The sequence below is a fragment of the Myxocyprinus asiaticus genome, chromosome 27 (genome assembly GCF_019703515.2).
Source record: "Myxocyprinus asiaticus isolate MX2 ecotype Aquarium Trade chromosome 27, UBuf_Myxa_2, whole genome shotgun sequence".
Lineage (NCBI taxonomy): Eukaryota > Metazoa > Chordata > Actinopteri > Cypriniformes > Catostomidae > Myxocyprinus > Myxocyprinus asiaticus.
Window position 1 is genome coordinate 2,128,955 of NC_059370.1, and position 23,978 is coordinate 2,152,932.

General features: G+C 38.9%; 1 protein-coding gene across 6 annotated transcripts in view; it reads right to left on the minus strand.

Moving 5' to 3' along the window:
• Positions 1-23,978, minus strand: part of polr1d (RNA polymerase I and III subunit D) — a 64,543-nt gene that overhangs the window by 29,187 nt on the left and 11,378 nt on the right. For 2 of the 6 annotated variants that reach the window (XM_051658634.1, XM_051658635.1), the window contains exons 4-5: positions 12,233-12,315; positions 2,594-2,868 (exon numbers count right to left, since the gene is read on the minus strand). In XM_051658634.1, coding sequence (XP_051514594.1) covers positions 2,821-2,868; positions 12,233-12,315 — 131 coding nt within the window. In that variant the 3' untranslated portion in view covers positions 2,594-2,820. Of the gene's footprint in view, positions 1-2,593; positions 2,872-7,788; positions 8,612-12,232; positions 12,316-23,978 lie in introns of those variants that run through there. The other 4 variants (XM_051658629.1, XM_051658632.1, XM_051658633.1 and 1 more) reach the window with 3 other exon arrangements.

The following is a 23,978-nucleotide window of genomic DNA, read 5'->3' on the forward strand; positions in this document are numbered from 1 at the left end:
TCACTATTACGAGTGAAGACGAGGTAATTCTCATTTGCAGTTACTACAATTTCATGTTCTACGTCACTGAAATATGGCGCGCCTTTCTTCTTATCGTCTGTTTCCATGGTGACTCGAGAATTCGGTGATCTGCTTAGAATGCCTTTCTGAGTTCACCGTAAAATTCGAAACAACTGTGAGTCTGTCGGTGACTACCAGTTACGACTACAGAGTCTGTTCAAATTTCTGCAGCGCCACGGAGCGCAATTTACCGCCTTTAGTTTCAAACTCACGGTTGAGTGAACTAACCCCGCGCAGGTGTTCTGGAACCTACATACTGCAAGTTTTGGGTTAATCAAACGAGAATTAAGGGTTTATGTCACAGCAAGTTAACCTTGCTTTCTGGAATACCCCTCAGGTCTTTACTCCTGGCCATTTCTCCTGCATTCAACACCCTGACTACGAGAATTGATTGTTCGCTTACAATATAATCTACCCAGACCTTGACATGTGGCCTTGTTAGGAAATGATCAACGTTATTTGCTTCACCTGTGAGTGGTCATAATGTTTTGGCTCATCAGTGTATATATACAGTGCATTCAGAAAATATTCAGACCTCTTCATTTGTTTCATACTTTATGTTGCAGCCTTATGCTTATGCTTGATAAATTTATTAAAAAGAAAAAAATGAAACGTCACATTGACATAAGTATTCAGACCCTTTGCTGTGACACTTGAAATTTAGCTCAGGTGCATCCCATTTCTCTGGATCATCTTTGAGATGTTTCTACACTTTGATTGTCCACCTGTGGCAAATTCAAAAGCTGTCTATATAAGGTCTCAAAGCTGAAAATGCATTCGGCTGCATTGAATGTTCCCAAGAGCACAGTGACCTCCATAATTCTTAAATAGAAGTTTGGAACAACCAGGACTCTTTCTAGAGCTGGCTGCCCGGCCAAACTGAGCAATCGGGGGAGAAGGGCCTTGGTAAGAGAGGTGACCAAGAACCCAATGGTCACTCTGGTTGAGCTCCAGAGGTCATGTGTGGAGATAGTTGTCCTTCTACAAGTTTCTACTATCACTGCAACACTCCACCGATCTGGGCTTTATGGTAAAGTGGCCAGACAGAAGCCTATTCACAGAGCAAAACACATGAAAGCCCGCTTGGAATTTGCAAAAAAGTACCTTAAGGTCTCTCAGACTGTGAGAAACAAGATTCTCTTGTCTGAAACAAAGATTGAACTGTTTGGCCTCAATTCCAAGCATCATGTCTGGAGGAAATCAGGCACCGTTCATCACCTGCGCCATACCATCCCACTGGTGAAGCATGGTGGTGGAAGCATCATGCTGTGGGGGTGTTTTTTAGCGGCAGGGACTGGTCATGGTTGAAGGAAAGCTGAATGCAGCAAAATACAGATATATCCTTAATGAAAACCTGGTCCAGAGCATTCAGGACCTCAGACTGGGTTGAAGGTTCATCTTCCAACAGGACGATGACCCGAAGCACACAGCCAAGACAAAGCAAGTCTTCTCTTTACTGTTGTACATGAAACTGGTGTTGAGCTGGTAGAATTCAATGAAGCTGTCAGCTGAGGACATGTGAGGCATCCATTTTTCAAACTAGAGACTGATGTACTTATCCTCTTGTTTAGTTGTATATCTGGGCCTTCCACATCTCTTTCTGTCCTTATTAGAGCCAGTTGTCCTTTGTCTTTGAAGACTGTAGTGTACACCTTTATATGAAATCTTCCGTTTTTTTTGGCAATTTCAAGCATTCTGTAGCCTTCATTCCTCAAAACAATGATTGACTGACGAGTTTCTAGAGAAAGCAGTTTCTTTTTTGCCATTTTTGACCTAATATTGACCTTAAGACATGCCAGTCCATTGCATACTGTGGCAACTCAAAAACAAACACAATGTTAAGCTTCATTTAACGAACCAAATAGCTTTCAGCAGTGTTTGATATAATGGCAGGTGATTTTCTAGTACCAAATTAACAATTTAGCATGATTACTCAAGGATAAGGTGTTGGAGTGATGGCTGCTGGAAATGGAGCCTGTCTAGATTTGATAAAAAATTACTTTTTTCAAATAGTGATGGTGCTGTTTTTTTACATCAGTAATGTCCTGACTATACTTTGTGATCAGTTGAATGCCACTTTGGTAAATTAAAGTACCATTTCCTTCCGAAACAGCAAAATCTACATTATTCCAAAATTTTGGCCGCCAGTGTGTGTGTGTGTGTGTGTGTATATATATATATATATATATATATATTACAATGGGCATGGGAATGTTGTAATTGAGCTGAGCAACAACTGCTTGAAACAGACCTTCATCTTTTACATGCATATGTTTACTTATCTATGACTGAATTGATTTAAAGTACTCATAAAAATAATCTGAGATCAAAGCACTCATAGCTCTTGCTTCATTAAGCATTTTTTTATTTAACTGTTAATATGTTATGACATCATAGTCTGTGATTTTAAACTTGGAAATATTTATAATATATATTATACATGTAGTATATCTTCAGACACAGTTTATTAAATGTTTTAAGAATACAATTTTATATGGATATTGTGCAGTAAATACCACTATCACAAGATATGAAACTTTGCAATGGGACAAACAATTTATCAATATTTATTAAACTCACATTTAATACAAACAAATTAAGCTTCATTTACATTTTTTTTTTTTTTTTTAAAGATTGTGGTTTCTTTTGAGATAAACCTACAAAAAAACAAAACAAAAATCAAAAATGACAAGAACTGCAATAAACTGGGGTTCTTATCTTTTACCCAATAAATCTTCAATATAAAGATTTTATGGAGCTTCACTCCATTGATGCTGCTTCTTTATCCTTGAAATCTTTCATCCGTGTCTGCTTCAGAATACAAAAGAAAAAGAACATTATTTGACTCAAGTAATAAGGCATCATGTTCTTATTTACTTGCCAAACTAACAATAACAAATCAGAACTAGGCAAAACTATAACAATAACTTTAACAGATTTAGGGCTGTGTCAATACAATCAAATTTCGATATATTGTGATACTTTAGATCCATGTTTCTATGTATATTTGTATGTAAATGTATAACTATTTGTGCTTTTTAAAATAATGTTCAGCATTTCAATAAAGTAGGTTGACTAAGTAAGCAAGCCTACACAAAGAAAGACACATTGATTTCAAACTTTGAAATTAAAATTCGAATAAAACTGGAAATAATTAAATGCAATTAAAATTAAATGCAATCACAGTTGTGAAGGACAACATCTCTCTGGAAAAGACCCTACTTCATCTGTGCATTCCCTACCGGTCGGGTATTTCGTTGTCTGGGAAAATACATCACGAGTGTGAATAAATTTGTTTTGTTCCATCCTTCACTATATTATATATATATATATATATTATATATATATATACACACACACACACACACACACACACACACACACACGCATACATACAGGTGCATCTCAATAAATTAGAATGTCGTGGAAAAGTTCATTTATTTCAGTAATTCAACTCAAATTGTGAAACTCGTGTATTAAATAAATTCAGTGCACACAGACTGAAGTAGTTTAAGTCTTTGGTTCTTTTGTGATGATTTTGGCTCACATTTAACAAAAACCCACCAATTCACTATCTCAAAAAATTAGAATACATCATAAGACCAATAAAAAAAAATGTTTTAGTGAATTGTTGGCCTTCTAGAAAGTATGTTCATTTACTGTATATGTACTCAATACTTGGTAGGGGCTCCTTTTGCTTTAATTACTGCCTCAATTCGGCGTGGCATGGAGGTGATCAGTTTGTGGCACTGCCGAGGTGGTATGGAAGCCCAGGTTTCTTTGACAGTGGCCTTCAGCTCATCTGCATTTTTTGGTCTCTTGTTTCTCATTTTCTTCAGGTCTGATGAGTTTGCTGGCCAGTCAAGCACACCAACACCATGGTCATTTAACCAACTTTTGGTGCTTTTGGCAGTGTGGGCAGGTGCCAAATCCTGCTGGAAAATGAAATCAGCATCTTTAAAAAGCTGGTCAGCAGAAGGAAGCATGAAGTGCTCCAAAATTTCTTGGTAAACGGGTGCAGTGACTTTGCTTTTCAAAAAACACAATGGACCAACACCAGCAGATGACATTGCACCCCAAATCATCACAGACTGTGGAAACTTAACACTGGACTTCAAGCAACTTGGGCTATGAGCTTCTCCACCCTTCCTCCAGACTCTAGGACCTTGGTTTCCAAATGAAATACAAAACTTGCTCTCATCTGAAAAGAGGACTTTGGACCACTGGGCAACAGTCCAGTTCTTCTTCTCCTTAGCCCAGGTAAGACGCCTCTGACGTTGTCTGTGGTTCAGGAGTGGCTTAACAAGAGGAATACGACAACTGTAGCCAAATTCCTTGACACGTCTGTGTGTGGTGGCTCTTGATGCCTTGACCCCAGCCTCAGTCAATTCCTTGTGAAGTTCACCCAAATTCTTGAATCGATTTTGCTGGACAATCATAAGGCTGCGGTTCTCTCGGTTGGTTGTGCATCTTTTTCTTCCACACTTTTTCCTTCCACTCAACTTTCTGTTTACATGCTTGGATACAGCACTCTGTGAACAGCCAGCTTCTTTGGCAATGAATGTTTGTGGCTTACCCTCCTTGTGAAGGGTGTCAATGATTGTCTTCTGGACAACTGTCAGGTCAGCAGTCTTCCCCATGATTGTGTAGCCTAGTGAACCAAACTGAGAGACCATTTTGAAGGCTCAGGAAACCTTTGCAGGTGTTTTGAGTTGATTAGCTGATTGGCATGTCACCATATTCTAATTTTTTGAGATAGTGAATTGGTGGGTTTTTGTTAAATGTGAGCCAAAATCATCACAATTAAAATAACCAAAGACTTAAACTACTTCAGTCTGTGTGCACTGAATTTATTTAATACACGAGTTTCACAATTTGAGTTGAATTACTGAAATAAATGAACTTTTCCATGACATTCTAATTTATTGAGATGCACCTGTACATATACATACACACACACATACACACAGTTGAAGTCGTTAAAACTCATTTTTTAACCACTCCACAAATTTCATATTAGCAAACTATAGTTGGCAAGTAATTTAAGACATCTACTTTGTGTATGACACAAGTAATTTTTCCAACAATTGTTTACACTTTTAATTGACTATCACAATTCTAGTGGGTCAGAAGTTTACTGAGTTAACTGTGCCTTTAAGCAGCTTAGAAAATTCCAGAAAATTATGTCAAGCCTAATTTAGCTTCTGATAGGCTAACTGGAGTCAATTGGAGGCGTACCTGTGGATGTATTTTAAGGCCTACCTTCAAACTCAGTGCCTCTTTGCTTGACATCATGGGAAAATCAAAAGAAATCAGCCAAGACCTCAGAAGAAAAAAAAATGTCTGGTTCATCCTTGGGAGCAATTTCCAAATGCCTGAAGGTACCACGTTCATTTGTACAAACAATAGTACATCATACCGCTCAGGAAGGAGACGCATTCTGTCTCCTAGAGATGAACGTAGTTTAGGCCGAAAAGTGCAAATCAATCTCAGAACAGCAGCAAAGCACCTTGTGAAGATGCTGGAGGAAACAGGTAAACAAGTATCTATATCCACAGTAAAATGAGTACTATATCAACATAACCTGAAAGGGTGCTCAGCAATGAAGCAGCCACTGCTCCAAAACCACCACAGAAAAGCCAGACTTAAGTTTGCAAGTGCACATGGGGACAAAGATCTTACTTTCGAGAAATTTCCTCTGGTCTGATGAAACAAAAATTGAACTTTTTGGCCATAATGACCAATTATTATGTTTGGAGGCTTGCAAGCCAAAAAACACAATCCCAACCGTGAAGCATGGGGTGGCAGCATCATGTTGGGGGGTGCTTTGCTGCAGGAGGGACTGGTGCACTTCACAAAATAGATGGCATCATGAGGAAGGAAAATTATGTGGATATATTGAAGCAACATCTCAAGACATCAGCCATGAAGTTAAAGCTCGTTCACAAATGGGTCTTCCAAATGGACAATGACCCCAAGCATACCTCCAAAATTGTGGCAAAATGGCTTAAGGACAACAAAGTCAAGGTATTGGAGTGGCCATCACAAAGCCCTGACCTCAATCTGAAAAAGCATGTGCGAGCAAGGAGGCCTCCAAACCTGACTCAGTTACACCAGTTCTGTCTGGAGGAATGGGCCAAAATTCCAGCAACTTATTGTGAGAAGCTTGTGGCTTGTGTTTACCCAAAACGTTTGATCCAAGTTAAACAATTTAAAGGCAATGTTACCAAATACTGACAAATTGTATGTAAACTTCTGACCCACTGGGAATGTGATGAAATAAAAGCTGAAATAAATCATTCTCTCTACTATTATTCTGACATTTCACATTCTTAAAATAGTGATCCTAACTGACCTAAAACAGGGAACGTTTTCTACGATTAAATGTCAGAAATTGTGAAAAACTGAGTTTAAATGTATTTGGCTAAAATGTATGTATGTGTATAGATAGATAGATAGATAGATAGATGAAGAGATGGACCTTTCCTGTTTTGTTTTTTTTTATGTTTCGTGTCATTTGTTTGGCTGATTTTTTTCTAGTCTTTGTAATTAAGATGTCAATTTGTTGTCAACTCATTAAGTACAGCTGGTCATAATCTCCAATTAAGTACCTATAAAATGGCTTTAGTTTGAGGATTGAAGAAAGCAATGTGCTGAAACGTTTTCTACTGTTGATCTGTGTTTTAATTCACTTGCACTTTGCACTTTTTTACCATGCAAATGTAAAACTTATGTATTTTTGCTAGAACTTTTTTAGTCTGTATCTTAATTCAGTGTGCAGATAGAATTTTTTTTACACAATTTTAAAATTATTTACTGATTTTTTTGGTGAATGAACAGGGTGTGCAAAAACTAAAATTTCACTCACTTTTTGGAACCCAGTTTAATGTTAATTATTATTGTGGGGCACAGTCAAATTTATTATTAATATAATACTGAATTATTATTCATGGTTCGATTTTCTTATGATTCACATGCTCTCAATGTTATTCCAATAAATACTGGTATATTTCAGTTATGTCCATTATGCTTACAAATAAAAGAAATTCTCTCTCAGTTAATGTTTTTTTTTTTATCAGTAGTTTATCACTTTAGTCACATTTTAGCTTTTAAAAATATCAAACTTTCAAGTATTCCATCAATACTTATGATGCAAAAAATGTGCATGTGTGTATACAGTATATGTATGTTTAATTTTTAGATGCCTAATTTGTCCTATTTACAAGTATTTACATCAATATGTAGAACACGTTCTGAAACCCAGTACTGTCTGTTTAAGGTCAGGGACTTCAACGCAAATTGAGTCGAATGTCAGATTAGAATTAAATATTTATTTTTGTTGTTTTTAGGGAATTATAAGAGACACTATCAATGACAAATGGATTACGTGGATCTCATCTTTGGACACATTACAAGGCAAACCAAACTTTTACTCTCAACACGCAGTGAAAGGATGCTGAACTCGGTGCTGATCTGGTGAGTGAAATCTGAAATATTACCAAGCAGTTGCTAATTACAGATATCTTTATTTTTGCAATTCTCCAAAACAAAATATTTTCTAGTACTTGCTGCCATCTAGTGGAACACAATAAGACTTTTCAAAGTGAGAGAGTGAACAGAACCAGAATTACATGCTTACAAATTTAGAAAGAAAAAAAAATGATACAAAAAAATCCTGTTTATCGTAAGATTATAAACACATAAAATATTTATGAATAATTGGAGTAAATTTGGGGGTGATTTTTTTTGCATTTTTTCCACAGTGTTCGTGAATGGTGAGCCCAAAAATGCATAACGAGTCGCGTATGTGAGTGATATACTGTCATTGTAAAGTGCTGCACATCGGTAAATGATTTTAAGAATCAGTATCGATATAATCAAATAAAGATCACGGTTAATCGTAAAATCTAACTCGTGAGTGAGGACCAGCGTGTCCGCGAGAGAAGTGGGATCACTTTCAGTCTCTCTCTTGCACCTCAGAGAAGTGTCACTGTCTGCAATAAGAAAAACCACTCCGAGTTTGCACTTTAGACAACCTGCTTCATCTTTATTGAACTGTTGGACATGATCTGAATACACAATTAGTTAAATAAAAATATAGATACAGGGATCTAAAGTATCGATACAATATCATGAGGAAAAGTATCACAATATATCGATATTTGATAGTATTGGCACAGCCCTACTGTAGACGCCAAGCACATCACCTCAGTAGGATAACAGATAGGCTATTCAAAAAATAAATAAGCTTAATAACTATAACCTGTGCATGCACAAAACTGTCAGACTGTCAGATTAGAATATCGACTCTCAATCATCTTCCACCATTGGAGAGGGTTCTGGTATGTGTCCATGCAGTGATACCGCTTTTGCTTCTGCAACACCAGATGAAGATTCTGCCCCTGACTCTGAGCTCACATCCTTGACATCCTGAGCATTATTGACATTATCTTGCAAATATTGCATTGTATGACATCAGTTCCCACTTTTGTGAAACTTGTCCATTCAGTACTTGTTTCCGGTGACGTGACTCACTCCAACGGTTTAGCGCCTGCAGCAAATAACGTGAGGTGGCTACCATCAGATTTATGATCATAATGTTTATTCTATACTTATTTATTAACTGTAATGGTATTTGTGATTTAAAAAAATATTTAAACTACAAGAAAGAAGTAAAAATCTTTTAATAATTTTTTGTTGTTTAAAAATTACTAGTCAACATCACTAATCCACAAGTCAGTTTTAAAATGACTAGTCGACCATTCTTGCACATCCCTAGACAGTTAGATAGTTAAACGTTATAGGGAAGTGTTGAGGAGATAGGGTGAATGAAATACACACATCATGAGCCCATGTGTTTCTACTTAGTCAGGTGACTGCTTGAATGAGACTTTGCACAGCGGTCTATTATTGTGGTAACACGATGACATGTAACAGCAAAAGGAACAGTCATTCACACGTCTCAGATGGCTTCTTCATGCGCAAAGCAGGTGAACACTTTAAATTTAGCAAGCAGAATTTTTCCCCATTCATCCATTATGCAGGCCTTAATCTGTGCAATTATACGGGGCCTTCGTTGCCGTATTGTGCGCTTCATAATTCGCAACACATTCTCATTTGGAGATCTAGCACCAAACACCAAGCGCAAGTACACAGCGGTCTCAGCTGCCAGAGAGTTGGTGAGTTGCAGCTGCACGGTCACAGTCCAGAAAGCAAAAACACTAGTGATCGACTGATATGGGTTTTTTTTATTTAATTGTTGTATTGTATGGCGCCTTGGGCAAAACCCACTTCAACACGCCCCCAAAGTTGTTGACGGGGGGGGGGGTGTTGCCTTGTGCCCCCCCTGCAACATGCCACCCTGGGCAACTGCCCATGTTGCCCATGCCTAAATCCGCCACTGTCCTTAAGTTATTGAATCTGGCTGATAGAATACTCGCTTGACAGGAAGATATTAGATGAGTGCTCGACAGGAAGAAAACACTGGATTTTCGTGACGTTCGTGAATAACATTTTTAAACGAGATATGTGCATATTTGCAGGTGTTATATAATAGAAGTTATATTGATATTTGCCTTTTATCATTAGAAAAGTTACAGGGAACTGTTGAGGAGAGACGGTTAGAATACATGCTTCAGAGGAATTCCACAGGATCTGCTCAAGTTGTGTGAGGTTGGTTTATTACATCTGTTTAAACGAGATACAGTTGTGCTCAAAAGTTTGCATACCATTGGAGAATTGGTAATATATGTACCATTCTTAAAGAAAACATGAGTGAGCAGGCAAAACTCATTTCTTTTATTTCTTATGGGATTCATATTCAACTGTAGGTTATAACAGAATGGCACAATCATGAAACAAAACATGGCAACAAAGAAAAAAATGAAATGACCCCTGTTCAAATGTCTGCATACCCTTAGTTCTTAATACTGTGTATTGCCCCCTTTAGCATCAATGACAGCGTGCAGTCTTTTGTAACAGTTGTTTATGAGGCCCCAAATTCTTGCAGGTGGTATAGCTGCCCATTCGTCTTGGCAAAAAGCCTCCAGGTCATGCAAAATCTTTGGTCGTCTTGCATGAACCGCACGTTTGAGATCTCCCCAGAGTGGCTCGATGATATTAAGGTCAGGAGACTGTGATAGCTACTCCAGAACCTTCACCTTTTTCTGCTGTAACCACTGGAGGGTCAACTTGGCCTTGTGCTTAGGGTCATTGTCATGCTAGAAAGTCCAACAGCGTCCCATGTGCAGCTTTCGTGCAGAAGAATGCAAATTGTTTGCCAGTATTTTCTGATAACATGCTGCATTCATCTTGCCATCAATTTTCACAAGATTCCCCGTGCCTATAGAGCTCACACCCCCCCCCAAAACATCAGTGAGCCACCACCATGCTTCACAGTGTGGATGGTGTTCTTTTCACTATGGGCCTTGTTGAACCCTCTCCAATCATAACGCTTATGGTTGTGACCATAAAGCTCTATTTTGGTCTCGTCACTCCAAATTACAATGTGCCAGAAGCTGTGAGGCGTGTCAAGGTGTTGTCGGGCATATTGTAACCGGGCTTTTTTGTGGCATTGGCGCAGTAAAGGCTTCTTTCTGGCAACTCGACCATGCAGCTCATTTTTGTTCAAGTATCATCGTATTGTGCTCCTTGAAACAACCACACCATCTTTTTCCAGAGCAGCCTGTATTTCTCCTGTGGTTACCTGTGGGTTTTTCTTTGTATTCCAAACAATTCTTCTGGCAGTTGTGGCTGAAATCTTCTTGGTCTACCTGACCTTGGCTTGGTATCAAGAGATCCCCGAATTTTCCACTTCTTAATAAGTGATTGAACAGACTGGCATTTTCAAGGCTTTGGATATCTTTTTATATCTTTTTCCATCTTTATAAAGTTCCATTACCTTGTTACGCAAGTCTTTTGACAGTTCTTTTCTGCTCCCCATGGCTCAGTATCTAGCCTGCTCAGTGCATCCAAGTGAGAGCTAACAAACTCATTGACTATTTATACACAGGCACTAATTGCAATTTAAAAAGCCAAAATTAAACTTTAATTGCCATTTAAAACTGTGTGTGTCTGTAATAAGGCCAAACATTCAAGGGTATGTAAACTTTTGATCAGGGCCATTTGGGTGATTTCTGTTATCATTATGATTTAAAAAGGAGCCGAACATCTATGTGATAATAAATGGCTTCATATGATCACTATTCTTAAATAAGAGTTTTTTTTGCATGATCAGTCATATTTTCAAAATCAATGCCAAAATTTCACAATTTCTGCCAGGGAATGCAAACTTTTGAGCACAACTGTATGTGCAATTTGCAGACGCTATATGATATTAGTTTTATTAATATTTGCCTTTTTATTATTAGACAAGACAGTTAAAAGTTACAGAGAACTGTTGAAACAGACGAGCACTTTAACACGGAGCTCAAACTTGTCTGCTGCAGCATAGATAAGCGGACCGTTTAAATGAGACTGTGTTGCACACCAGTCTATTATAGTAGTAACATGATGGCACGTAACAATAAAACGAACCATGACTGGTCCTTTACATGTCTCAGACGCTTCACATGCAAGCAGGCGATTCTCAGTGCCCTCAAGAAACAAATCGTCCAAAGGGGAAAATGTATCGGCCGATGCGATAATTAATAAATTCTGAATATCGGCCGATTTATTGACCTCAGCGATATATCGGTCGACCACTAAACACCCAAAAACTTGTTTGGATTAAATCCAAGAATGTCCATAATAGGGATGTGTGTATTATGAGACTGAGAAAAACAAAGACTAAAAGTAACAAAACAAAATATAAATGAACATATTTGGTGAGAAGCGGCAGCAGTTAGTAAACAAACTTCCAGTATCCAGGATGATGGGTGTCACTATAGAGTCCAAAACCACAAGTACTACAGGGACCGATGGGACAAGTAAGAGCCAGCTCTAAACTTATAGAGTGCACCTTTAAATTCACAAGGTAAAACATCAAATAATGTGTTGTTGTAGTGCTTTCAATATAGCACAGGGTGAATAGAATTTACAAATCAGTAAATTGTTTTCTCATTTTCTTTACTGTCCCAAAGTTTTCCGAATTGGGGTTGTACATGCAAATTTAATTATATTGACAGGATAAAGGTGTGGAGGGAAATCTGTGTTTGTCTGTGTTCAGTCTCACCTCAAAAGTGTGCAGGACATGTTTGCACACTTCAGTCAAGTTGTTCAAGCCGTTGCGCAGTGGTTCAGAAGCAGGAAGTCCTCCTGTAAAATTGACAGGAAGAGGGATGTGTTCAGTTGATCTCTAAAGTTTTCATGGAAAATAAACCGCTGCTGGTTAGGTTTAGACTGCAAGCTGCCCACGTTCAAACTGAGAACTGAATACAACTTCGGGTTTTGTTTTCGGGCAGTTTCAAATATATATAAGAACACTAATGAAGAAAAATATTGGAAAGTATTAATGAAAAGTTGGACAGTTTTTGGAACCCTTTAAATGAATGTGAAGAAAATGTGACAGTAGGGCTGGGCGATTATGTAAAAAATATTTTAACGATAACAGCCTTAAATATTGTGATATCCGATTTCATAGTCAACCCCCTTGCCGAGGGTCAGTGAATTTTTTTGCTTTAAAAATGTTATTCATTTATTGAAACACGAAAAACATAAGACATTTCTAAATACCAATTGCACTTTAAACTAAACGAAAAAAGCAATACACTAAAGTGATCAAAAAATCTTATATAACCACCTCCCCAAATCCAAACATTTACCGGCTCCATTTGCCATCAAGCAAGCATCCGTCAATGACACCAGGTGCAAAATTACTAATAGCCTACAGATTAAGAACTAAAGACAATTATAAATGTAAAGACAATAATAATAATAATAAAAAGTCTAATAAATTCCCGTGTTCCCAAAATAATGCTGCCAAATGTGTGTTATCAAATTTGTGTTGCGTTTTGGTAATAGCCTACAGTTAATGCTGCCTAAAAAAAATAAAACTCAATTTTAGGTGCAAGGTGAACGTGTCTTGTATTATATTATGATTTAATCACTTTCATCTTTGTTTCTTTAATAGAAAGATATATATTATTGAACCTGCAGAGTTGCGTTCACAATGCATGCTAACAGTGTGGAAATAAGGAGAACTAAAGTCACAGCAACTCCTGAGATGATCAGAGATCATTTGCAGCATTCTCACAGACTACATTATTCTTCCAAACAGTTTTCAGATGAATGAAACACAGAAGAAAAAAAAAAAAAAAAAGGGAAAACTCTTTACATGCGCTTGTTCCACATGACAAGCTCGCGCTGCACACCTCTGAACAAACAGCGAATCAGACATGAGCATTGGCGGCTTGTCTTTTGTCTCTTCTTAAAAATATAATATAGTGTGTTTCTTCAAGCGCGTGTCTGTGACTAACAGCATTTCTTGTCACGTGTCACTCCGAGACATCTTACATGTCGCCCGCCTGTTGCGGGTAGATGAGCAAAATTACCCGCGCATGAAATACCTGCATTTGGATTCTGCCTCGTTGCATTTTGCGGGTGGCGGGTGCTAGTTTCACACCCTGGCCACTGTTTAATATATCTGGCAACTTCCAGATCCATGGTTTTGCCGATGGTGATATTGTTGATCATCGTCTGTTCGCAATCAGCATCGGGATCTTTTTAAGACATCGTTGATATTCGATTACATCGTCCTATCCCCCAGCCCTATGTGACAGTTACATATTTAGCATCTTCTGTTTTTAAAATTTGTGTGTCTAAAATTACACAAAGGAAATCAGAATAAGCAACACGTTTATTTATTTTTTTTCATTATTTTTTTTTATTGAACGCTTAAGTATAATTTCTGCACCACTAATGTCACCAAATGGAATACACCCGCTGTCGGAACAAATAGATAGTCCCTCCCCAATCTCATGCCATTGAGTCAATAAGCTCTTTTCCACTCGCCAAACAGTTCCGAGCATGGTGAGGAATGGTTCAAGTAGCATTTCCACTGAGCACGGTACAATTATAGACCGTTCGCAGCCCGGATTTCTCAGCACGGTTATCTAACCATGCTCAACTGTGCTGGTGGAACGGTTTTAGTATGTGGCAACTCATGGTTGTCAATACAAATTAGAGTATTGGGGGTCACGTGACACCATGCAAGAAGCAGACGTGCGAGCGACGAGCTCTGCGTAGTTTGCTAAATTTTTAATTATTTTCATGTTATAATCTGGTGAAATTTGATACACCCAGTTACACATTTGCTCTGAGGCAAAACATGGCAAAGAAGTCAAAATCCTCGGGCTCTGGTGACATTAAAAGACACTTACGTGTTCAGAATGAAAGCCCCGACAGGCCTACAGACTCTATTTGGATGGCGCGGCGGGAGAGAAGATCCAGTGTCAGTTGTCCAACAGGTTCTTGCTGACTTGGAGGATCTCGCTGTAATATGTCGGTCGATTACGGCGATGGAAATAAAATACTCCGAGTTTGTTTCAAGAGTGACTGATGTTGAGAACATCTCCTTGAAAAGCTTGAAGATCTTGAGAACAGAAGCTGCAGGAATAACATTCAAATTGTTGGAATTCCTGAGCATGAGGAGGGCAGAGATATGGTGAAATTCCTAGACGAGCTTTTCCCGAGTCTGCTCGACGTAACAGGCCACAAGCTGGAAATCGAGCAATCTCGCAGAGACCCAGCTCACAGATTTGCTGAGGGAGATAGGCCCCGTTCAATTCTGGCCAGATTTCTGAGATCATCCGATAAAGACATTGTGTTGCACCAGGCGAGGAGCAAAGGGAAGCTTTCTTGGAAGAACCAGAATATTTTCTTGTTCCCAAACTTTGTGAGTTCGACAAGAGAGAAACACGATCGGTTCAAGGAATGTAAGAAACTCTTACATCAGCGAAAGATCACTTTTGCTCTGATGTTTCCGGCCAAACTGAATAGAAACAAAGGACGGTTGCAAAATATTTACATGTCCCAATCAGGCAATGTCTTTTATTGAATCAATGGTGAGTAAACCATTGGGTGTTTCTCATGTGAGTGGGTCGACTCGCTGTACTTACTCTGGCTTTTGAGGAAGCTGGGCGTCATTTTGGATTCTTTTTGCGTTGGCTCCGCCGTGCGGCTGGAGTTTGTGAATAACACTTTTCCTTAAAGAAACTTTTGCACTGACGAAAGATTACTTTTGCATTGAAGTTCCCGGCCAGTTTGAGAGTGGACACTACGGATGATTGCAAAATTTCTACATGCTCACACAAAGGATGTGATTTATAAAAGTTGACGGATTGTGTAAGTCATGGTATATACTTTTATGCAGCCTCGAGTGAATTGACTCGACCATTCGAGGAACCGGGATGCCGGTTTTGTTTCTTTTTGTATTGGAGCCGCCTAGTGGCTGGAGCATGTTCTATTGAATAACACTCCTTTGGAACAGCTGTGGATTAATCTGTTCATTCTTCATGCTCATTCCTCCTGCTGGCTGGAGTTTGTTTTGTTGAGTATTTTTACGGGACATTGGAATGATTACGTCATCCGCTGAACTCATAACAGCCGGCTCACTGAACATACGTTTGTCTGTCCGAGGAATCTGAACGGTTTTATATCGGCTGGAATTTGTTTTGTGGAGGATCACACCTTTGAGACAGTTCTGTGAATGAATCTACACGTTCTTTGTGTTCATTCTTCCTATTGGCTGGGGTTTATTTTACAAAGTATTTTCTGTTATGTAATTTTGCCTCACAAATTTGAGGCAAAATTGAGCAATCCGATGGCAAAGTTGTCGTGGGGGCTCATGGACCTTTTGAGTTTAGAGGGATTGTCACCGGTTGCCGCTTTTGTGCGTGGGGTTAATGCGCACGTTTTTCTTTTTTCTGTTTGTTTTGTTCGGGAGGAAGTTCAGGGTTTGATTGTTTTATTAATGGGGAATGTGGTCTGTATAATTTTGTTTAACACAATTTATATTTTCTACTATATCAAAATGTCAAATGTTAATATGAGTGTACTATCTCTCTCCACATGGAATGTAAATGGGATGGGGCACCCCATAAAAAGAAGGTTATTACTTTTCTTAAACGTAAGAAATATGATCTAATGTTTCTTCAAGAAACACATCTCTCTCCGCAGGAAACTGAAAAATTTGGGAAGATATGGGGTGGACATTTTTTTTTAGTGCTGGCTCAAGTAAGAGCAAGGGAGTCATTATATTGGTAAATAAACATCTACAATTCAAATGTCTCAAACAGATTAAAGAATTTAGGAAGAGTCATTATTGTTTTAGCAGAAATTCAGGGGCAAAGGTGGATTTTGGCTAATATTTACGCACCTAACGCTGATGATCAGGGCTTTTTTATAGATCTTGAAGGGATGTTGCAAGCCGCTGGCACCCCTCATGATATAATATTGGGAGGAGACTTTAATCTTTTGATGGACTCAGTCCTTGATCACAGTGAAGCAAAAGTATGTAAGCCCCCTAGAGCAACATTGACGCTTTACAAGATGTGTAAAAATCTTGGTCTTACAGATCTTTGGAGACTTTTGAACCCATCTGGTAGGGACTATACATTTTTTTTTCCATCAGTCCATAAGATTTATTATAGAATAGATTTTTTTTTTTTTATATCCAAATCCCTCATTTTATCTGTTGTTGATTGCTCAATATGAAACATTTTAGTCTCGGATCACGCCCTGGTGAGTTTAGAGGTGTTGCCACATACAGAGAAAAAGAAATCATATAGTTGGCGCCTTAATGTGTCCCTTTTGCAAAATCATCATTTCCAACAAATGTTAAAGACTGAAATCAGTGTTTATATAGAGACCAACTGGTCCTCGGTATCCTCTGTGGGCGTGGCTTGGGAGGCACTTAAGGCAGTTCTTAGGGGTTGGATCATACTGTATGCCTCATTCATCAAAAAATCCAAAGCACGAGAACTCGTGGAGTTGGAAGGAAATATTAAAAGTGCAGAGGCAGAGCTGAAGCGCCGTATGTCATCTGATGACCTCAGAGAATTGACCCGATTGAAATACAGATATAAAACTATTTTGTCACAGAAAGTGGATTTTTGGTAAAAGCAGAGAGAGTCTTTTTCTACCATTCCCTCAGTGAAATCTGCTCAGCAATTAATATTAATAATGCCTTTAAAAGAATTCTATCTTGATCTTTATAGTTGATGAAGATATTAGAAACTTTGTGGAACCATTAGATCTTCCTAAACTGAAGACTGAGCAAAAAAAAAAACACTCTTGATTCTGAGATAACCTTGGAGGAGTTTGACAGGGTAATTAGGTCCCTACCTACTGGCAAGGCTCCGGGGCCAGATGGTTTTGCTGCAGAATTTTTTAGATCCTATGCTACAGAACTGGCTCCACTTTATACTGAATCATTAAAGGGAAAGCTTCCTCCAACCATGACAAGCCCGGATCAGTCTGATTCTTAAAAAGGACAAAGATCCAAGCAAGTGTAAAAGTTACCGTCCAATCTCCTGATCCAACTAGATGTAAAAATTGTATTAAAAAATTTTGGCTAACTGATTAAGTAAGGTTATGACATCTCTTATACATATAGATCAGGTGGGGTTTATTCGGGGCCGCAGCTCTTCAGATAACATCAGGCGTTGCATCAATATCATGTGGTCAGTAGCGAATGATCAGTCTCACTTGACGCCGAAAAGGCGTTTGATATGGTAGAATGGGATTATCTTTTTAAGATTCTGGAAATGTATGGGTTCGGGAGTACATTAATTGGTTGGATTAAGTTACTTTATAGACACCCTGTAGCAGCGGTACAAACAAATGGATTAATTTCAGATTATTTTACTCTGGACAGGGGCACTCAGTAGGGTTGCCCTCTTTTCCAATTATTGTTCTGACTTGCCCCGGAACCATTAGCAGCCGTGATAAGAAAGGAGGAAGATTTTCCAGGGGTTGTGGTGGGAGGTGTGGCGCATAAGCTTCTGCTTTAAGCAGATGATATTTTATTATTTGTCTCCGACCCCACTAGATCTATGCCTTGCCTCCACAAAATTATTAATTCCTTTTCCAAGTTCTCAGGATACAAAGTCAGCTGGTCTAAATCCGAAGCTTTGGCTTTGACAGTGTACTGTCCAGTAACAGCCTTCCAGCCGGGAGCCATCCAGTGGCTCAAACAGGGCATTAAGTATTTGGGGATTTTATTCCCAGCAAATTTGTCTGATTTAGTCAGAGTTCATTTTGATCCCTTAATAAAAAGGTTTTCGAATGATGTGTACAGGTGGCTTCATTACACTTATCGATGATTGGGAAGGTTAAATGTAATTAAAATGAATTGTATTCAAAATTCAACTATCTGTTACAATCTCTCCCTATAGATTTCCCCCTCTCTTATTTCAAGCAATTTGATAGCATAGCGAAATCCTTTATTTGGAATGGTAAGCGTGCCAGGTTAAATTTCAATAAGTTACATAGGCTGATTGAAAAAGGTGGGTTAGGCCAACCCAAGATTTTGTTTTATTATTATGCATTCGGTCTCAGACATTCGGCTCATTGGTTGCTTCCACCTGAGAGAGCCCCTCCCTGGTTTTGTATTGAAAAGGAAGCTCTTGCCTCTATCTTGCCTCTGCATAGCCTTTCGATCAAATTAATCGGAGAAGTTAAGTCACACCCCGTTATTTTATATTTACACTCGATATGGACAAAAGTGTCCAGAGTGTTTAATTCGGATATTTATTTAAACGTAGCCTCGAGCATATGGCAGAACCCTAAACTATGCATTAATAAATCCTCTTTCTGTTGGTCAGATTGGATTGTGAGGGGGGTTAATACACTCATAACATAAGAGGCATACATAAGAGAGTGGAGTATTGAGACCTTTTAAAAATTTGGTTCAAAATTTTGGAATTCCCAGATCTCAATTTTATAAGTATTTACAGCTGCACCACCTACTCTGCACTGTTTTTGGGAGTGGCACGCACCCCCCTAGTGTGGCAGAAGTGTATTACTCCCTGCTAGTTCAGAGTCTGGGGGATGGAGCTTTAATCTCTATCAAGAGATTATGGGAGAAAGATTTTAATTTGGTATTGGAGGATGGAGTGTGGGCTGGGATTCTAAAAAACATCAAGACTGCATCTAGAGACGCAAGGGTGCAACTTATACAATTCAAGATTCTACATAGATTCTATTGGACCCCCGCTAGACTGTATAGGCTTGGTCTTAAAGACACACCCCGTGTATGAGAATGTGTATATGCGTATATACATATGTGTGTGGGTGTTATAGAATAGTGATGGTAGTGATGAGTGAATGAAGGGGAATGTGTGGTGGAATATATGTATATATGTATATGTATAGATATGTATATATGTATACTATGTTTATATATGTGTGTGTGTGTGTGTGTGTGTGTATTTTATTATATATATATATTTTTTTTTTTGTTCATTATTGTTATTATTTTATTCTCTGTATAAATGTGTACTTGGGTAAGACCACTGGGATGTTCGTTTGGGGTCAGGTGCGGTTCTTGATTGGGGAGGGGTAGTAGTGGGATTTAATGTTGATTTATTGTATATATGATTTGTTTGTTTTGTTTGCTTTGAAAAAAAAAAAATCAATAAAAATCACAAAAAATTGAGTATTTTTTTTGTGCATCTTCATGATTTTATGATGGTTTAAATAGTACATTATTTTTCATGAGAAAGGTAGATTACGCTGGCTAGCTCATTAAATCTAATATCAGTATATTACTCATATTTTGTCAATAAATATCCTTTTAACTATTCTGGGAACTTTTACCTTTCTGGTGGCATACACAACCCCTCAGCATATGATAATAAATATCTTGCCTTTCTCTCTTTACTTTCCTTTTGTGACATGGGTCATGTCTTTTCCTCCCTTTTTTTTTTTTTACAGTATTTTTCAGACTGTCAGATAGCCCCACCCCCAACTCACGGCATTTGTTAAGTAACATTGTTGGGGCGGGCCTAAGCGGTTCGCTCTAAACAAACACAGGAATTTTACAGTGCCACAGAGACAAAGCATTTACAGTTTGAGAAAATAAACCTCTGAGTGACTTGTAGTTGTCTCTGCATATGGAGCTGGGATCGAAGGAAGTATTTTAAGTTTTAACACTGAAAAGGTTACATCAGCTTTATCAACAGGGGAAAAAACAGTCCTGAAAACTGGAATCTGTGATCATCCTTTATAGCGCACTCGCTCCAATGTTTACCAGTGTAAGCTGTCACCAACTGACATTTGTTTTGTACATTCTAATCCTGATTTCGCAGCACCACAAGGGACAACTGGCCAGTTGGTCAGTTTGATCGGTATGGTTTCACAACGAGCTAATGTTGCTGTGTTGGGCTGGCCAGACCACTCAGAAAAACATAGCAATATGGAATGTGCCATAGAGCCACAGTATTTTCACTTTTTGGGGAACTCAACCAATGAATGATTTACTTAGGGGAAGTGACCCAATTAAGCCCACATACAATAAGCCCTCTTTTTTATTTTGGAATAAAAAAAAGACAAGAATGACAAAATTAGTTGTTTCAGAGGAACTGCAAATATATGTTGGTATCATTTTACTTTGTAACCAATCGAATGTTTCATTCTTGAGTTATTTAGGTCCATGTGCTACGACTGTTCGACGGCCATTTTGGAAGTTCCTGTTTTTGAAGACAAAAAATATAATTTTTCTGGAGTAAGAAAGGCTAGTCGCGGTATTCTCCCCCGTTGACGTTCTCGGAAGGGCGCATATGTAAACTAGTGCCCGACCGATATATCGGTATCGGCGTATATGTTTACCGATATGCGCAGATATGAAATATGTTCTGAAAAAAAGTTCATGCAGAAAACAATGCTTTAGAACTGGTGTCATAACGTAGTTTATCCAGCAGAGCGCGCTCTGACTCCATTGTTTACAGAGCTGATGGTGGCTCTGCAGAGAGGGCGGAGTTAAGCGGTGAGGAGTTAAGGGATGTCTTCTTGGTAAGTTGCTAACTAGTTTGTGAAATACATACTGGAAAGTTAATAAACAATGACCCCATCATTTTCCCTTTTCAATATAACTAATATAATGTTAACCCTGTCCCTGACAACCATGTCACTCATGTTTATCACATCTGTTTATGTTAGCCAGCTATAGTTTGTCAGTGCAATCAGTAATGTAACAGACTGAAAGGTAAATATCAGAGCATCTTTTTGCAGCTCAGCAGAATTGTGTCTGTTGAGTGTTGATTTAATGCTATGTTGCTAACCACGTAGCTACTTTCATTGCTTGTCAGATGAGTGGAAGCTAATGTGTAAACATGTATTCACTAAACTGTTTTGTTCAGGATTCACAGTTTGGTAGCCCCCTTCAACCAAACAATTCCAGTCGACGCATTTACAAAATGTCATATTTAAAAGTCTAGTTTTCCACCGTTGAAAGTTTACCCTGAACTTGTATAGCAGAATACGGTGCAACACCGCTGCCGCTGTTTTTCTCATCTCGGCAGGTGTAAATCCTTCTTGTTTTACAACCTGCCCCTAATTGACTGGCAGTATTAAAATAGTCAGCATTTGACTGATATTAAAACAGTACTACTGATGTTTATTTAGCTATTTATTTAATTTTTGTTTATTCTTTATTTTAATGGTCAGCATTTGACTGATACTAAACACAGTACTGATTTTTATTTAGCTATTTATTGTATTTTTATTCTTTATTTAAATGGTCAGCAATTGACATACAGTACTGATCTTTATTAAGCTATTTATTGTATTATTTATTCTTTATTTTCTCAGTGTTCATTTCTAGAATTTGTTGACAATGCATAGTCATATCGGTGCAAAATCGGTGCACAATCCACATAGAAAAGGTCTGTTTTCATTCCAGCTCAAAAATTAGCTATATCGGTAATCGATTAATTTTCCCTCTCTAAAATCGGTATCTTCTCAAAAATCCCATATCGGTCGGGCTCTAATGTTATAAATATAACTGATGTGTACAGATAACTGACATGACTGGATAAATGAGCAAAGACCTACAAGTGTTTAATTATCTGCTCTCCCCCTTTAGCGTTGCTTGATTTTCACAAAATGAAGCCGTGTCAATTAAAAGTTAAAACATTTTTGAAAAAAAAATTACATTTTGGCTCTGGAGAACAAAGACACCTACGTCAGAATGCTTTTCATTAACTTTAGTTCAGCATTCAACACCATCATCCCACAGACACTCACCAGCAAACTCTCCACACTTGGACTTAACACCACACTTTGCAAATGGATCCTGGACTTTGACAAACAGATCTCAGGCAGTTCGAATCCACGATCACACATCACACTCTCTCACTCTGAACACTGGAGCCCATCAAGGCTGTGTTCTCAGTCCATTACTGTTCACGCTGCTCACCCATGACTGTGTCGCAAGGCACCAGAACAATTATATCAAGTTTGCTGTTGACACAACATTGGTGGGGCTCATCACTCCTAAAAACGAGTCAGCGTACAGAGAGGTGAGAGAACTTGAGCTGTGGTGCAGACACAATCTATCCCTTAATGTCAGCAAGACAAAGGAGATGATTGTTGACTTCAGAAAGTCTCCTGTGGACCACTCCCCTCTTCATGTCAATGACACAGAGGTGGAAATGGTCCAAAACTTTAAATTCCTTGGGGTCCACATCACTGAGGACTTCACCTGGAGCCAGAACACCACCTCCTTAGTGAAGAAACCCCAACAACGGCTTCACTTCCTTAGAAGACTCAAGAAGGCCGGTATGTGCAACACCACCCTGACGAACTTCTACAGGTGTGTGGTGGAGAGCATTCTGACCAGTAACATCACTGTGTGGATTGGAAGCTGCTCTGCTACTGGCAGGAAGGCCCTACAGAGGGTGGTGAAGACTGCTCAGAACATCACCGGGTCCAGTCTTCCCTCCGTGATGGACACCCACACAGTGAGGTGCTTAAAGAGAGCAACAAACATTGTGAAGGACAGCTCTCATCCCTCCACTGGACTGTTCTGCCCATTACCATCTGGAAGAAGGCTCAGGAGCATCCAAGCATGGACCACAAGACTGAAAAACAGTTTCTTCCCCCAGGCAATCAGGCTACTGAACTGCACTTCCTGAAGCCCCAGCTGATGCCAATTAGAGAAAGAGATGCATGCAGCCGACGAACGTGTGCATTCTGCGTTGGGCCGGGAAGGCCAACAGTGTGAGCGACATATGGAGCTGTGCGCGCGTTCACCCAGCTCCCGCTTCTTTGTAGGGAAGGCAGAGATCTGCCACAATATATTTTTTTGCTTATGTACATAGCGGGGTAGATATGTTCCTCTTGGTTGGTCAAAACTAAGTGTATAGGCCCCCCTCGTGCTGCCAAAACAGCGCCAACCCACATTTCAGAATAGCATTCTGAGATGCTATTCTTCTCACCACAAATGTACTGAGCGGTTATCTGAGTTACCGTAGACTTTGTCAGTTCAAACCAGTCTGGCCATTCTCTGTTGATCTCTCTCATCAACAAGGCATTTCCGTCCACAGATCTGCCCCTCACTGGATGTTTTTTTTGTTTCTGGCACCATTCTGAGTAAATTCTAGAGACTGTTGTGTGTGAAAATCCCAGGAGATCAGCAGTTACAGAAATACTCAAACCAGCCCGTCTGGCACCAACAATCATCCATGCGACTGTATAATCAGCCAATCATGTAGCAGCAGTGCAGTGCATAAAATCACACAGATACGGGTCAGGAACTTCAGTTAATGTTCACATCAACCATCAGAATGGGGGAAAATTTGATCTCAGTGATTTAGACCGTGGCATGATTGTAGCAGTTCTTTGGATGGAAATGCCAAATCACTGAGATCAAATTTTCCCCCATTCTGATGGTTGATGTGAACATTAACTGAAGCTCCTGACCTGTATCTGTGTGATTTTATGCACTGCTGCTTAAATATATATATATGTCTGTCCTT